Raw genomic sequence first — 17472 nt, forward strand, 5'->3', positions numbered from 1 at the left:
GAGATAAAGGTGCTCAAAGTTGACCCATTGTGCATAACCCACCGTACCATCACTGGAAAAGATTAGTTTATTTCTTGAAAAAAAAGTCATTTTTTCCCACCTGAAATTATAAAATAGTTTGAAAACCCTGTTTGTACGCTTTTAAGTATCAATCTCAACCGTTGATCTTTTCCAGTGATGAAGACATGGATATCTCATGGTATGGTGGGGTATGCAAAATGGGACAACTTTGAGCACCTTTTATCTCTTGAATGTTTTGGCATTCAGGTCCAAAAAGTGACTTTCTGACCACTTCTACATTGGGCAAATACTGTATGTATGGAAGGTTTCATTCAAATAAAAAAGGGTGCTGTCAAAAAGTGATTTCATTCTAATGGTTTTACCCTGTGCTTTCATGGGCCGCCGGGGGCGGAGTCAGCTTTCCTTTAGCACATACCTCAGTGGAGAGAAAGAGAGGCTGAGCTGAGCCTCTAACTGTTCTATTCTATTCTGTTCTGACTGATTGTAGTGACTTGATGTTGGGGATTAGAGATATTTGTACCGGAGGGGTGACACATGCCAAGAAAAATCACATAAACTTTGATCACCGGCTAATATGAGTGACAGCCACTCAGTTGTACATGTGTAGCGGGGCAGGATAGAACATTTTAGAGGAACATTTCCTCAATTGGTGTATTTGAACCCGACCACCTGTCTGGATCATAACAGAACAACTGAAAGGGACTTACATTACCCACAAGGCAGCACGCTCCATAATACCCATGATTACTTGTGGTTTTGCCATTCAACTCTGAACAGAAGACTTGTGCCTTACAGTGGCAGGTGTTCTATGATCTTTCACACACATACTCACACAGGATACTTTCCACAAAGAGAACATAAAACATAAACTAATGGCTTTCTTCTGGATAGAGTGATGAGGACCTTTAAAACAGCAACAAACATTCTGAAATCATGTTTAAACTAACGAGGGCATCTTTTTTTTTAAATCACCTAAACTTCACAAAATATATTAGAATGACTTCATTTTCTCATAGGTAGTACACAACCAAACACAGCACTTAGCTCAGTGTGCTCTGTACAGTAACTACCTCATGGTCTGCTTCCATGTCACACACCTTCAGCCACCTTTAAGCACTTAAAGACATGCTGTGGAACTTTGTCGACTACTAAGTATTTTTTAAACCTCCCACTTTGGACTGGATGTATCAATGTGTATTTCATACATGCATAATCTATGAGCAGAAGTACTGTCTTACCCCTAATTAGCCATGAAATCCCTAGTTTGAAAGCAATTGTTTTTCTGGAAGCTGTGCTGCGCCATTCCCAAATGTTTCCCCCGACCTGGGCCAGCCCCCTAGCGATTCGAGTTCAACCAGCAATGCGAGAGAGAGAGGGCAATGACATGGTGCACATATCAGCACACTTATAACGTAGTATGCAATTTTCAGGGACCACTTTTGGCTCGTGAGCACTACCAGTCACTAGGAGAAGGTAGCTATGAGTCAGAAGTCCCAGAGGCCTGCCTCCCCTGACCTCCTCCTGCCTCCCCTGACCTCCTCCTGCTTCCCCTGTTCTTCTCCTGCCTCCACTGTCCACCTCCTGCCTCCCTTGTTCTCCTATTGCCTCCACAGTCCTCATCCTGCCTCCACTCTTCCTCCTGCCTCCCCAATATCCTCCTGCTCTACTGTCCTCCTGCCTCTACTGTCTTTCTCTTGCCTCCTCTGTCCTCCCCTTTGCCTCCCCTGTCCTCCTCCTGCCTCCCATGTCTTCTTCCTGCCTCCTCTGTTCACCTCCGGTCTCCCTTGTCTTCCTCCTTCCTCCACTGTCCTCATCCTGCCTCCCCAACTCCTATCTCCCCTGTTTTCCTCCTGCCTTTTCCTCCTGCCTCCCCTGTAATCCTCCTGCCTACCTTTCCTCATCCTCCTCGTCTCACCTGCCTCCCCTGCCCTCCTATTGCCTCCCTTGTTGTCCTCCTGCCTCCTCTGTCCCCCTTCTGCCTCTGCTCTATGTTGTATCCCTGTCCCTGTGGGAGCGGTCAAATAAACAGGCCTCTAATAAACACTAACAGATTTGGGCTGGGAAGGTCAGCTCTCATGTGCACGATTAGAGAGAGAGGGGCTGAGGCACAGTACAAAAGCAGGCCCCAGGGAGTGCTTTTAAACAGATCAGTGAAGACGAAAGGATACTTTAGCAGAGGCACAGACACCAAACAGCCTGGAAAAGAGAGTGGAGAGAAGTGATGCAGGGGAATAGAGTGTTCCTGGCACAGTTTGACTCCAGGCTGAAGGCAGTTTAGTGCCATAAAGAGAAAGAAGTGGAGGCATATAAAGGAGAGACATTTTGTAAAAAAATCACTTGATTAGTTCGAGGCCCAAAATTGAACAGTTTGTCACTTACTCAGTACACTGTGTTGAAATCTGAAAAAGAAGAGGTTCAAGTAATATGTGGTGTTGTTATGAAATTAAATTAGAACAGTTTAAGTGTTCCTTTTCTCTTACACCACCGACAGACCAACCAAAACATCCTCCTTGCGCAGTACATCACCTGTTGGGGGTCGACCAGGTTGGCGATTCAAGCATTCAACATGTAGAATTGTCAGGAAATGAATAGAAAGTGACGACTGATGTTCGGGGTTCAGATGCGATAGGACAGCCACTCTCTGCTCATTACCATTCGTCTGCTTGGTCTGTTTTCCCCTCTAGAGAAACTACAGTACGATACTGTAGAATGGGTAACATAGAGGGGCTTCATGGCTGTCATAGGATCTATTGAAACAAAGCACAGCCCTGATAGGTCCAGAGGTAGGCCACAACAGCAGGCAAGTGGGAGACTGAAGCCTGTACGCCTCTGTGTGTGTGTTTGTACGCCTGTGTGTGCATGTGTAAGCCTGTGTGCCCGTCTGTCTTCAAAGCCGCAGTGCCTTTCTGTGCATAGCGACTTCAGAGTGTGACAGATGGCAGATTGGCCCAACAGTGGGGAAACCCCCAGAGTGGTGTCTGCTCCCGAGGTCAGGTGTCATGACAACATCTGCTGCCGGCCTGGGCTGATCCTGAGCCGCCTGATGCACACTGCATCAATGACACACACACGCACAGAGAGAGATCTTTTGCCACGGGCTACTGGTGGCCAGGAAGATAATAAATCCCAGCAGGACAATGGAGGCTACTGGGGCACAGAGGGAGGGAGGCACAACAGTGAAAGGACAACAACAACAGCATCAGCCTGACTAGAGAGCCTCCTGTTCTCCTGTTATGCAACATCACTCAGGCACGCCGCACACCTGATATTTGAACAGCTTCTGATTCCTCTCCTCTTTTCAGCTCTTCTTTATTTCACTTTCGAGCAGAAGGTTTACCTGCTGTCGAGATTAGTGAGCTCTAGATGACGCAGCCAGGAGTCTGTTGTAGCAGCAGCAGCTGCCTTTCACTGTTTGTTCTGAGTGGTGCAAACTAAAGACTCCATAAAAGAGTTAGTTGAGTGTCTTTTGTTTTGCCCTTTTATAGTCTGTGTGAGGCATTAAGACGGTTAGCCGTGTGTGTCCTGTAAAACGGATTTTGTGCTGACAGCGTATTTGTCGACTTCTCGCTAAGTTAAAGAGAGAACTTTTAGCATTCTTGGATAGCGCGCGTTGAGGTTGACTCTGTGCAAATGCCAATGCTACAGTGTGTTTGAGCAGCGGGGCCACGTGGACCGAGGCAGGGGAGAGGGTGCTTTATGTATTTGTCTTTGAAGCCCCAGTGTGAGACAGGGGGCTGTGTTGTAAGAAACGGCAGCTCTCTAGGCCTCTGTGTGTGTGTGTGTGTGTGTGTGTGTGTGTGTGTGTGTGTGTGTGTGTGTGTGTGTGTGTGTGTGTGTGTGTGTGTGTGTGTGTGTGTGAGTGTGTGTGTGTGTGTGTGTGTGTGTGTGTGTGTGTGTGTGTGTGTGTGAGTGAGTGTGTGTGAGTGTGTGTGTGAGTGTGTGTGAGTGTGTGAGTGTGTGAGTGTGAGTGTGTGTGTGTGTGTGTGTGTGTGTGTGCGTGCATGTGTGAGAGACGTTGCTATGTTTGTGTGAACGCGCAGGTCTGGGCCCCGTTTCAAACCTGGTGTGAGGTTTTGTGGAGCCCTGTAAAGTGAGGTTGCCAGAAGCCTCCATTGAGGACTGCAGTCAAGAGATTCAGGAGACAGGGGAAAGCTTTTTTTTATAGTAAACACCAACATTCCTTCCAACCAGCAACCTTCTCAGTCCCCCCTCAAAAAAAACAGTTCCAATTTCCTTTTTTTCAGACAGCTTTTGTTTGTCTCTCTGCGTCTTTCAAGTGTGTTTCGGGTTTGTTTTTAAAATTCCACTTCTAGGATCCTCTTTCACTCAGACTCAGACTTTGAGGAGTTCGGAGCAAAGACCCAGTTGAGAGAGACTCATAAATCCTAATATGGTGGCTTACAAAACCAGACAACCCTATGGATGCCATGAAAAGAGAGAGAGAGAGAGAGAGAGAGAGAAAGAGAGAGAGAGAGAGAGAGAGAGAGAGAGAAGAAGAAGATCATGAAGGAGGTGTGAGTGAGAGGAAATGAAAAGAAGGCCGAATGGAGGACCAGAAAAAGTGAGTGTGAGAGAGAGCAGGGCGGAGGGAAGAAGGAACAGAAAGGAGAAGGTTTAACAGCTCAATGCACACTCTCAACTTGGAGGCTCCTGGCCTGCCTGTGGTCAGGTCTGAATGGGGAGGAGAAACAATGGGGCCTCTCATCCTATCCCCCTCCAGGGCTGGGGAGTAGGGGGGCATTCAGACACCCGCAGCCAAGGCTCTAGCTATTCTCCTGGGGACGGGGGATGGAGGTACGGAGGGAAGAAGATGGGCACAGAGGGTGCAGAAACAGGGGGGTGGAGGGAGGGAGGGGGGAGTGAGCGGTGGTTAGGCAGCAGCTGCCGTCTCCTCATTAACATGCGCACCTGCTCCTTGACTGCAGCCTTTTGGGAACGATGGCCCAGAGAGCAACGCATGCCCAGCCTCACAACCCCAGAACCAGGCACCCACTGTGTCTGCTCTGTCCTCCTTTATGGGAGACCCGGGTTGTCACGCCCTGACCGTAGAATCCTTTTATTCTCTATGTTTGTTTGGTCAGGGTATGACTCGGGTGGGAAAGTCTATGCTTTCTTGTTCTTTGTTTTTGGCCGGGTATGATTCTCAATCAGGGACAGCTGTCTATCGTTGTCTCTGATTGGAAATCATACTTAGGCAGCATTTTTTCATTTTCTCATTTGTGGGTTGTTGTCTTTGTTAGTGGCATGTATAGCCTTACAGAGCTTCACGTTCGTTTTGTTGTTTATTGTTTTTGTTGGCGACATTTAAAATAAAAGAATGTACGCTTACCACGCTGCACCTTGGTCCGGTCATTTCCTTGGTGACGATCGTGACAAGGGTTGCCTTATAGACTCCCACTATTTCAGAATTGCATTGCATTGCTGCCTGGCGGAATGCTTCTGCATTCTTATACATCTCTGTCATAATTAAAAAAAGATAGCAAATTATGTGAATTATCTGAAAAATGAAAGCAGGATAAAAACTATAGAGAATAGGGATGAATTGAGGATTAATTCTTCTCTCCACAGCATAATAAACGGGACCATGTTTAGATGAGTGATTTAGAATAGTCCTAATATAGCATATGGCAATGATGGGACTTTGGTAGATGGCCTTTTCTATCTCTGGAGAAAAAAACATCCTAACAAACATGCTCATTGTAACCAAAGAGGGGTGATTCCATGGTTTATCCCAGTGTCTGGAAAGGTTGCTCAGCCTAGCATTATTAAAGCAGAGTGACATGCCATCGGATCCTTAATGTTTGTGTAGCTAGCGCCCAGCCTAGCATGTGATGTTTTCTTTCCCTGGTCACCCTAATCCTGTGAGAGAGAAACCCTGTCTAAACAAATGTCTGTCCCCACAGGGGCCTCTGCTTGGCCCCAGGCCCTCAGTCTTCTCGCTCACACATCCAACGGCCCCCTGGGAATGTTTGGGGATGTGATTTAGCCAGCCCCCCAGGGCTAATACTAATAGACAACTCTATAATGGTATTTTGGAGTGAGAACTTTTAACTATATTAAAATGTTGCTGAGGCGTAACACTATGTAATCAGTGACACACAGTAGCTGTAATCAACAGGTATTATATATTTAAATAAATGCAATCCTAGTTGCAACTATAAAACAAAAACGCAACAACCTCCAATAGGAAGGACTTAGCTTGTTTGGGAATGTTTGGTATTGTTTTCATGTTTTGCCTTGGGGGAATTGACAAGGAATTAGCGAAAGCTTCGCTAGGAGAATAACTGATATCAAAAGTGTCTGTGTGGTTCATGATAGAGTTTACAGTGCTCGCTCTGTGTCCCTTGTCTCAGAGAGAGAGAGAGAGAGTTGAGGTTGGGGCACACTGCTTTTAAGTATCCATGATGTTAGCTCTGAGTTTAAAGAATTGTATAGACACTGCCTTGTCCTTAGAGCACTGAAACAAAGGAGTGGAGTGGAGCATATTTCTGTTGATTGGTGTTGATTGAGAGAGCTGTTGATTGGTGCCATGGTGGACAACTTTTTATGTCAAAAAATGAGACTGGATTACCATTATTGTCAGTGTCCAGCTCAATGTTATTGTGTACTATTGATAAATGGAGTTAGTCTATCCATAATGACCAACCCCCACCCTTCAGCCCTTTGGGAAGCAGTACAGAAACCCTCTGGATGACAAATAGGAGCATGTTGAAGCAGTGAGGTTCCAAACTGAAGGTGGTGGGTTATCTCTTTCAGCTGACTCTGACATGACTGATCTGTTGAACAGTTGGTAACCTCCCTGATCACCTCACTGACCCAACTAACCTCTCTGGCCACCTGTGTGATTGTGTGAGTGTGTGTGTGGGTATGTGTGTGTGTGTGTGTATGTGCATTGCGCACGTGCGTGTGTGTGTGTGTGTGCACGCTGTTTGGCCCTTGGATGGGAGTGTAGTTTGCTTAGCCTCTGGGGACTCTCCAAGCCATCTCATTGTAATAGTAAATGTGTGAATCCATCCCCACTGACCTGACAGCCCCCACTCACTCTCCCTTTCTTCCTCTTCCTTTCTCTCTCTCTCTCTCTCTCTCTCTCTCTCTCTCTCTCTCTCTCTCTCTCTCTCTCTCTCTTTATCCCTCCCGCGCCTCTTCCTCTCTGCCTCGCTCTCTCTCTCTCCCCCTCTCCACTCTGGGAACCGTTTGCAGTCCCACCCCCTGCCCCCCATGTCCTGGAGTTGCTGTGGTTTATGGCCTAACTCATTGTCTGAGAGGACGAGAGTGAAAAGGCAAATGTGCGGTTTTTCTGCATAGTTCTCATGGCTATGTTGCCGTGTTGTTAAAACAGTGGTCAGGACAGAAAGAGAGACAGCATCCTCCTGTCTGAGCCCTCTGGGTGTCTTTCACAGTGAGCAGGGATTAGTTAGTTCTTTACTTACTTAGTTAGTTTCAGGCTGAGGCTGTTTCCCAGGCTGCTGGAGATGTATATTGATGAGCACACAGTAGGGAAATCTCAATTGCCTAAAGTGTCTTCCTGTCCTTGTTTGCACTGACCTCTGAAAACAGGTGAAAGCAGTAAAGTGTTGTTGTCAGTCCTCACCTGTTGAATACAACTTTCCCTAAACCATTAATGGTGACACATACTGCCCCCCTCTCTCTCTCTCTCTCTCTCTCTCTTCTCTCTCTCTCTCTCTCTCTCTCTCTCTCTCTCTCTCTCTCTCCAGGTGTCGGGATGGATTCGTAGGGAGCAAGTGTCAGCACCGGGACCCTTGCATCTCCTCTCCGTGTAAAAATGGTGGCTCGTGTCACACGGTACCCCGTGGGAACTCAGTGGACTCCACGTGTTCCTGCCAACCGGGCTTCACGGACCGCCTGTGTCTGACGCCAATCGACAACGCTTGTCTCAGCTCTCCCTGCCGGAACGGTGGCACCTGCGATCTGGTCAACCTCAGAGAGTACAAGTGTAGATGTCCCCCTGGCTGGTCAGGTGAACACTGTCATATTTACTACTCACAATGTAGTCAGAATACCGGAGGGAAAAACTGCATACTCTAGTAGTGACAAATAGCATTACTAACTGGTCTTCTGTTCATTGAAAAATGTAAACTGACCATGGTTACAACTAACCGTAGGGCATTATTTTCCTTAAAGTACAAGTAGCTATGTACAGTGCCTTGCGAAAGTATTCGGCCCCCTTGAACTTTGCGACCTTTTGCCACATTTCAGGCTTCAAACATAAAGATATAAAACTGTATTTTTTTGTGAAGAATCAACAACAAGTGGGACACAATCATGAAGTGGAACGACATTTATTGGATATTTCAAACTTTTTTAACAAATCAAAAACTGAAAAATTGGGCGTGCAAAATTATTCAGCCCCTTTACTCTCAGTGCAGCAAACTCTCTCCAGAAGTTCAGTGAGGATCTCTGAATCATCCAAAGTTGACCTAAATGACTAATGATGATAAATACATTCCACCTGTGTGTAATCAAGTCTCCGTATAAATGCACCTGCACTGTGATAGTCTCAGAGGTCCGTTAAAAGCGCAGAGAGCATCATGAAGAACAAGGAACACACCAGGCAGGTCCGAGATACTGTTGTGAAGAAGTTTAAAGCTGGATTTGGATACAAAAATATTTCCCAAGCTTTAAACATCCCAAGGAGCACTGTGCAAGCGATAATATTGAAATGGAAGGAGTATCAGACCACTGCAAATCTACCAAGACCTGGCCGTCCCTCTAAACTTTCAGCTCATACAAGGAGAAGACTGATCAGAGATGCAGCCAAGAGGCCCATGATCACTCTGGATGAACTGCAGAGATCTACAGCTGAGGTGGGAGACTCTGTCCATAGGACAACAATCAGTCATATATTGCACAAATCTGGCCTTTATGGAAGAGTGGCAAGAAGAAAGCCATTTCTTAAAGATATCCATAAAAAGTGTTGTTTAAAGTTTGCCACAAGCCACCTGGGAGACACACCAAACATGTGGAAGAAGGTGCTCTGGTCAGATAAAACCAAAATTGAACTTTTTGGCAACAATGCAAAACGTTATGTTTGGCGTAAAAGCAACACAGCTCATCACCCTGAACACACCATCCCCACTGTCAAACATGGTGGTGGCAGCATCATGGTTTGGGCCTGCTTTTCTTCAGCAGGGACAGGGAAGATGGTTAAAATTGATGGGAAGATGGATGGAGCCAAATACAGGACCATTCTGGAAGAAAACCTGATGGAGTCTGCAAAAGACCTGAGACTGGGATGGAGATTTGTCTTCCAACAAGACAATGATCCAAAACATAAAGCAAAATCTACAATGGAATGGTTCAAAAATAAACATATCCAGGTGTTAGAATGGCCAAGTCAAAGTCCAGACCTGAATCCAATCGAGAATCTGTGGAAAGAACTGAAAACTGCTGTTCACAAATGCTCTCCATCCAACCTCACTGAGCTCGAGCTGTTTTGCAAGGAGGAATGGGAAAAATGTCAGTCTCTCGATGTGCAAAACTGATAGAGACATACCCCAAGCAACTTACAGCTGTAATCGCAGCAAAAGGTGGCGCTACAAAGTATTAACTTAAGGGGGCTGAATAATTTTGCACACCCAATTTTTCAGTTTTTGATTTGTTCAAAAAGTTTGAAATATCCAATAAATGTCGTTCCACTTCATGATTGTGTCCCACTTGTTGTTGATTCTTCACAAAAAAATACAGTTTTATATCTTTATGATTGAAGCCTGAAATGTGGCAAAAGGTCGCAAAGTTCAAAGGGGCCGAATACTTTCGCAAGGCACTGTATGTACAGTCGTGGCCAAAAGTTTTGAGAATGACACAAATATACATTTTCACAAAGTGTGCTGCCTCAGTTTGTATGATGGCAATTTGCATATACTCCAGAATGTTATGGAGAGTGATCAGATGAATTGCAATTAATTGCAATGTCCCTATTTGCCATGCAAATGAACTGAATCCCAAAAAACATTTCCACTGCATTTCAGCCCTGCCACAAAAGGACCAGCTGACATCATGTCAGTGATTCTCTCGTTAACACAGGTGTGAGTGTTGACGAGGACAAGGCTGGAGATCACTCTGTCATGCTGATTGAATTCGAATAACAGACTGGAAGCTTCAAAAGGAGGGTGGTGCTTGGAATCATTGTTACCTGCAAGGAAACATGTGCCGTCATCATTGCTTTGCACAAACAAAGCTTCACATGCAAGGATATTGCTGCCAATAAGTTTGCACCTAAATCAACCATTTATCGGATCATCAAGAACTTCAAGGAGAGCGGTTTAATTGTTGTGAAGAAGGCTTCAGGGCGCCCAAGAAAGTCCAGCAAGCGCCAGGACCGTCTCCTAAAGTTGATTCAGCTGCGGGATTGAGGCACCACATGTACAGAGCTTGCTCAGGAATGGCAGCAGACAGGTGTGAGTGCATCTGCATGCACAGTGAGGCGAAGACTTTTGTAGAATGGCCTGGTGTCAAGGACGGCAGCAAAGAAGCCAATTCTCTCCAGGAAAAACATCAGGGACAGACTGATATTCTGCAAAAGGTACAGGGATTGGACTGCTGAGGACTGGGGTAAAGTCATTTTCTCTGATGAATCCCCTTTCCGATTGTTTAGGGCATCTGGAAAAAAGCTTGTCCGGAGAAGACAAGGTGAGCGCTACCATCAGTCCTGTGTTATGCCAACAGTAAAGCATCTCAGCCAAGGGAGTGGGCTCACTCACAATTATGCCTAAGAATACAGCCATGAATAAAGAATGGTACCAACACATCCTCCAAGAGCAACTTCTCCCAACCATCCAGGACCAGTTTGGTGATGAACAATGCCATTTCCAGCATGATGGATCACCTTGCCATAAGGCAAACGTGATAACTAAGTGGCTCGGGGAACAAAACATCGATATTTTGGGTCCATGGCCAGGAAACTCCCCAGACCTTAATTCCATTGAGAACTTGTGGTCAATCCTCAAGAGGTGGGTGGACAAACAAAAACCCACAAATTCTGACAAACTCCAAGCATTAATTATGCAAGAATTGGCTGCCATCAGTCAGGATGTGGATCAGAAGTTAATTGGCAGCATGCCAGGGCTGATTGCAGAGGTCTTGAAAAAATAAATTTGATTCTTTGCATTAACTTCATGGAATTGTCAATAAAAAGCCTTTGACACTTGTAATGATGCTTCAGTATTCCATAGTAACATCTGACAAAATTATCTAATGACACTGAAGCAGCAAACTTTGTGGAAATTAATATTTGTGTCATTCTCAAAACTTTTGGCCATGACTGTACATTAAATTAGTGATGAGCGAAAAAATCGATACAGTTACATCTCAGGATATTATTTTTGACGATAAATTGCATCGAATCGTTTGGACAATATTGCAATATAATTGTTGTGCTAGTTGGCTGTACCTGCACCAAAACTCCAGTAGTTGTCCTTTATAGCTTGTTCTCCATCTTCTTTTGAAATAGGGAGCAAATTTGTTTTCAGCATTTTTATTTCCATAACTGATCAAAACTTGTTTTCTCATGGCTCTTGTCTGTCTGTAGCAGACATATGGTGAGCAATGTGTTTGGAACATCAAATCGCAATAAAACCACTGTCTCCTCCAGGTAAGCAGTGCCAGCAGGCAGACCCCTGTGCCTCTAACCCCTGTGCCAACGGCGGGCATTGCACCCCCTTCGAGTCCCACTACATCTGTTCCTGCACCCCCTTCTTCTACGGTCAGACCTGCAAGCAGGATGTCAATGAATGTGCCCAGAGCCCCTTGCCCTGCCAGAACGGAGGGGTGTGTGTGAACGAGGTGGGCACCTACCGCTGCCAGTGTCCCCAGGAGTACACAGGCAAGCACTGTGATACCCGCTACCTACCGTGCAACCCCTCCCCCTGCCACAACGGGGCCACCTGCGTCCAGAAGGGAGACACCACCTACGAATGCTCCTGTGTGCCAGGTACTGCTCTGTTTAATGTGGTCCCGTCTGATCCACTATGAGCAGAAGCCTACATTTACATGACATTTTAGTAATTTAGCAGGCGCTTGTATCCCAAACCATTTACAATCAGTCTATTCAACTATGAAAAAGTTTCAGTTATGTGAGAATATATAAAGTTAGGATGTGATCCTGTATGAACTTTCAACTTGTGCAATCCGTTTCCACTTAGGGGCAGCTAAGTGTTTTCTCCACGAGTCTACCCACTTCAAGCCATCTTGACTCAATCAAACATCCAAAACCACTGAGAATTAAACTAGCAGTACTGTTCTCTGTTGTCTAGTGGCTGGTCATGATGTGAGTGCAGGAGGAAGAAACTGTGTGTGCAGTGGCTCCATAGTGCTGTGTGTGTGAGAGCTGTTTGTAGTGGCTCCATAGTGCTGTGTGTGTGAGAGCTGTTTGTAGTGGCTCCACAGTGCTGTGTGTGTGAGAGCTGTTTGTAGTGGCTCCATAGTGCTGTGTGTGTGAGAGCTGTTTGTAGTGGCTCCATAGTGCTGTGTGTGTGAGAGCTGTTTGTAGTGGCTCCACAGTGCTGTGTGTGTGAGAGCTGTGTGTAGTGGCTCCACAGTGCTGTGTGTGTGAGAGCTGTGTGTAGTGGCTCCACAGTGCTGTGTGTGTGAGAGCTGTGTGTAGTGGCTCCATAGTGCTGTGTGTGTGAGAGCTGTTTGTAGTGGCTCCACAGTGCTGTGTGTGTGAGAGCTGTTTGTAGTGGCTCCATAGTGCTGTGTGTGTGAGAGCTGTTTGTAGTGGCTCCATAGTGCTGTGTGTGTGAGAGCTGTTTGTAGTGGCTCCACAGTGCTGTGTGTGTGAGAGCTGTTTGTAGTGGCTCCATAGTGCTGTGTGTGTGAGAGCTGTTTGTAGTGGCTCCATAGTGCTGTGTGTGTGAGAGCTGTTTGTAGTGGCTCCACAGTGCTGTGTGTGTGAGAGCTGTTTGCAGTGGCTCCATAGTGCTGTGTGTGTGAGAGCTGTTTGTAGTGGCTCCATAGTGCTGTGTGTGTGAGAGCTGTTTGTAGTGGCTCCACAGTGCTGTGTGTGTGAGAGCTGTTTGTAGTGGCTCCACAGTGCTGTGTGTGTGAGAGCTGTTTGTAGTGGCTCCACAGTGCTGTGTGTGTGAGAGCTGTGTGTAGTGGCTCCATAGTGCTGTGTGTGTGAGAGCTGTTTGTAGTGGCTCCATAGTGCTGTGTGTGTGAGAGCTGTGTGTAGTGGCTCCATAGTGCTGTGTGTGTGAGAGCTGTTTGCAGTGGCTCCATAGTGCTGTGTGTGTGAGAGCTGTTTGTAGTGGCTCCACAGTGCTGTGTGTGTGAGAGCTGTGTGCAGTGGCTCCACAGTGCTGTGTGTGTGAGAGCTGTTTGTAGTGGCTCCATAGTGCTGTGTGTGTGAGAGCTGTTTGTAGTGGCTCCACAGTGCTGTGTGTGTGAGAGCTGTTTGTAGTGGCTCCATAGTGCTGTGTGTGTGAGAGCTGTTTGTAGTGGCTCCACAGTGCTGTGTGTGTGAGAGCTGTTTGTAGTGGCTCCATAGTGCTGTGTGTGTGAGAGCTGTTTGTAGTGGCTCCATAGTGCTGTGTGTGTGAGAGCTGTTTGTAGTGGCTCCATAGTGCTGTGTGTGTGAGAGCTGTTTGTAGTGGCTCCATAGTGCTGTGTGTGTGAGAGCTGTTTGTAGTGGCTCCATAGTGCTGTGTGTGTGAGAGCTGTTTGTAGTGGCTCCATAGTGCTGTGTGTGTGAGAGCTGTTTGTAGTGGCTCCATAGTGCTGTGTGTGTGAGAGCTGTTTGTAGTGGCTCCATAGTGCTGTGTGTGTGAGAGCTGTTTGTAGTAGCTCCATAGTGCTGTGTGTGTGAGAGCTGTTTGTAGTGGCTCCACAGTGCTGTGTGTGTGAGAGCTGTTTGTAGTGGCTCCACAGTGCTGTGTGTGAGAGCTGTTTGTAGTGGCTCCACAGTGCTGTGTGTGTGAGAGCTGTTTGTAGTGGCTCCATAGTGCTGTGTGTATGAGAGCTGTTTGTAGTGGCTCCTCAGTGCTGTGTGTGTGAGAGCTGTTTGTAGTGGCTCCATAGTGCTGTGTGTGTGAGAGCTGTTTGTAGTGGCTCCACAGTGCTGTGTGTGTGAGAGCTGTTTGTAGTGGCTCCACAGTGCTGTGTGTGTGAGAGCTGTTTGTAGTGGCTCCACAGTGCTGTGTGTGAGAGCTGTTTGTAGTGGCTCCACAGTGCTGTGTGTGTGAGAGCTGTTTGTAGTGGCTCCATAGTGCTGTGTGTGTGAGAGCTGTTTGTAGTGGCTCCACAGTTCTGTGTGTGTGAGAGCTGTTTGTAGTGGCTCCACAGTGCTGTGTGTGTGAGAGCTGTTTGCAGTGGCTCCATAGTGCTGTGTGTGTGAGAGCTGTTTGTAGTGGCTCCATAGTGCTGTGTGTGTGAGAGCGGTTTGTAGTGGCTCCATAGTGCTGTGTGTGTGAGAGCTGTTTGTAGTGGCTCCACAGTGCTGTGTGTGTGAGAGCTGTTTGTAGTGGCTCCATAGTGCTGTGTGTGTGAGAGCTGTTTGTAGTGGCTCCATAGTGCTGTGTGTGTGAGAGCTGTTTGTAGTGGCTCCATAGTGCTGTGTGTGTGAGAGCTGTTTGCAGTGGCTCCATAGTGCTGTGTGTGTGAGAGCTGTTTGTAGTGGCTCCATAGTGCTGTGTGTGTGAGAGCTGTTTGTAGTGGCTCCATAGTGCTGTGTGTGTGAGAGCTGTTTGTAGTGGCTCCATAGTGCTGTGTGTGTGAGAGCTGTTTGTAGTGGCTCCATAGTGCTGTGTGTGTGAGAGCTGTTTGTAGTGGCTCCATAGTGCTGTGTGTGTGAGAGCTGTTTGTAGTGGCTCCATAGTGCTGTGTGTGTGAGAGCTGTTTGTAGTGGCTCCATAGTGCTGTGTGTGTGTGCGCGTGTGTGTGTGTGTGAACAGGAAAGCATTGGGCCTTATTGTGAGGAAATGGCGGAGAGACAACATTCTCACAGCAAAGTAGAGCCTGCTAGTCCTATAGGTTACCAGGACTTGTCATCTTCTCTCCCCTTTCCCTGCTCCCCACACATCACGTCACCAATTCCACCCTGCTCTAAAGACAGGCTGGGATAGACAGACCTCCAATGAGCTCCTAGCAAGCGCCATACCACTGTCTTTGTGCCTTACACACTATTTTGGACGGTTCTCACAGTAACTTCAGTACCAAAGAAAAATAATTTATATTATGAATCAAGACAAGTACTCTCATTGTCAACAATCCAATGGTGCTCAGATTCTACTTCCACAAAATTGGCAGTATTGCCTATTAAATGTCCCTGTCTTTTTCTTCTGCAGTCAGGGAGCCAAACAATAGTGTGGTGTTGTGTTGTGTAATGCCAGGGCAGGAAGGGTAGCTGTGGTGTGGCTGGCTGTTTTTCTGACTGCCACATACTCAAGGAGGGTTGCCACCGCTGCCATTCATTACCCTCTGAAGAAGGAGGCCGTTGACCACATTAACTGTAAAAGAGTTTCACTTCCCTTGTTTTGAAAGAAACCAACCAGGCATTTTTTAAACTAAGAAAAGCAAAGAGAATGATCCAAAGAGACAAAAATATTTAGATATCCAATAGGCTTCCTTGATATTCCCTCTTTATTCATGCAAATATAACATGATCACTTCTGTTGAGATGACAATCAACAGTGTGTAATATGTGTGTATTTAACATGATGTCCTGTCCTCTCCAGGTTTCTCGGGTCAGAACTGTGACACTAACATTGACGACTGTCCAGGACACGAGTGTCACAATGGAGGAACCTGCGTGGACGGGGTTAACACCTATAACTGCCAATGCAAACCAGAATTCACAGGTAACCATACAGTACCCCTCACCCACCCACTCTTCTCTACACTCCTGGTAGAAGTTGCTCATGAATACAGATCTAGGATCAGATTACCCAATCCTAACCTAGATCATGAGGTGAATACAAACATATACTGTATCACCCTGCATCAGTCTTTATGGGATAACTTTGACCCTACTCTGAACTCCACAGTGGAAGTCCCCTTACTTTTCATTATTATTAATTGGCTCTCATTGGCTCTCGTTGACCCATTTGGGTGCACGGTGCGCTGTTGACAAGTGCATTTCCTCCATGTTCTCCCCTATAGGCCAGTTCTGTACAGAGGACGTTGACGAGTGCCAACTGATGCCCAACGCGTGCCAGAACGGTGGAACGTGCCACAACATCTACAGTGCCTACCAGTGTGTCTGTGTCAACGGGTGGACGGGTGATGACTGTGGAGAGAATATTGACGACTGTGCCAATGCCGCCTGCTATCAGGGTGCCATCTGCCATGACCGTGTGGCGTCCTTCTTCTGCGAGTGTCCCCATGGTCGCACAGGTCAGCCAAAGTACTTTGGTCTTCTGCATTTCTCCTTGTTTTTTAATTGTTCTGACCCTGAGCTTTTTATACTTGTATATCTTCCACCAATTTATGCTGAATCTCGTGTGTTTACAACAGTGATACTAAATTGGTAGTCTTTCCTTTTACAGTGCCAGCAGCACATATATTTTCACTGTATTTACTATAGCTAGTTATTACAAGGTTGAAAAACAATAACTAAATAAATAACTTTAACGAAGTAAATAACTGTTACGCCTATCAACATCTCCTGTTTTATTTGTGCTGTGCCAGGTCTGTTGTGTCATCTGGATGACGCCTGTATTAGTAACCCCTGTCAGAAAGGCTCTAACTGTGACACCAACCCCGTCAATGGCAAGGCCATCTGCACCTGTCCCCTTGGCTACATTGGCGCCGCTTGTGACCAGGATGTTGACGAATGCTCACTAGGTAACTAAGCTCAGACCACTGAGGGATGCTTTCAGAAACACACATTAGATCAATATAGGAATTGGCTTTATTCTTCATGGGCTTCGTTATGCTTGGTTAGTCAAGAACTAGAAATGGGATTTCCTCGACCTCAGAGATCAGAAACCCACTCATGGGCCAGGGCTGACAGGGGTTGAGGGGAGGCCGGTAGAAATCAGCCCGATAGGGTCCAAGTAGCAGGAGGGCCATGAGCAGAGAGGCAGACAGGTTGAAACCACTACACAGCAGAGAGGTAGACAGGTCTAAACTCCTACACAGCAGAGAGGCAGACAGGTAGCAACCCCTACACAGCAGAGAAGCAGGCAGGTTGAAACCACTACACAGTAGAGAGGCAGACAGGTAGCAACCCCTACACAGCAGAGAGGTAGACAGGTAGCAACCCCTACACAGCAGAGAGGCAGACAGGTAGCAACCCCTACACAGCAGAGAGGCAGACAGGTAGGAACCCCTACACAGCAGAGAGGTAGACAGGTAGCAACCCCTACACAGCAGAGAGGCAGACAGGTAGCAACCACTACACAGCAGAGAGGCAGACAGGTAGCAACCCCTACACAGCAGAGAGGTAGACAGGTAGCAACCCCTACACAGCAGAGAGGCAGACAGGTAGCAACC

At 46.7% G+C, this 17472-nt stretch overlaps 1 protein-coding gene across 2 annotated transcripts in view; it reads left to right on the forward strand.

Moving 5' to 3' along the window:
• Positions 1-17472, forward strand: part of LOC112232799 (neurogenic locus notch homolog protein 1-like) — a 58779-nt gene that overhangs the window by 11101 nt on the left and 30206 nt on the right. For both annotated transcript variants that reach the window (XM_042320470.1, XM_042320471.1), the window contains exons 3-7: positions 7737-7999; positions 11633-11971; positions 15714-15836; positions 16138-16371; positions 16666-16821. In XM_042320470.1, the coding sequence (XP_042176404.1) occupies positions 7737-7999; positions 11633-11971; positions 15714-15836; positions 16138-16371; positions 16666-16821 (1115 nt within the window). The remainder of the gene's footprint in view (positions 1-7736; positions 8000-11632; positions 11972-15713; positions 15837-16137; positions 16372-16665; positions 16822-17472) is intronic.

Source organism: Oncorhynchus tshawytscha, linkage group LG04 (genome assembly GCF_018296145.1).
Source record: "Oncorhynchus tshawytscha isolate Ot180627B linkage group LG04, Otsh_v2.0, whole genome shotgun sequence".
Taxonomy (NCBI): Eukaryota; Metazoa; Chordata; class Actinopteri; order Salmoniformes; family Salmonidae; genus Oncorhynchus; species Oncorhynchus tshawytscha.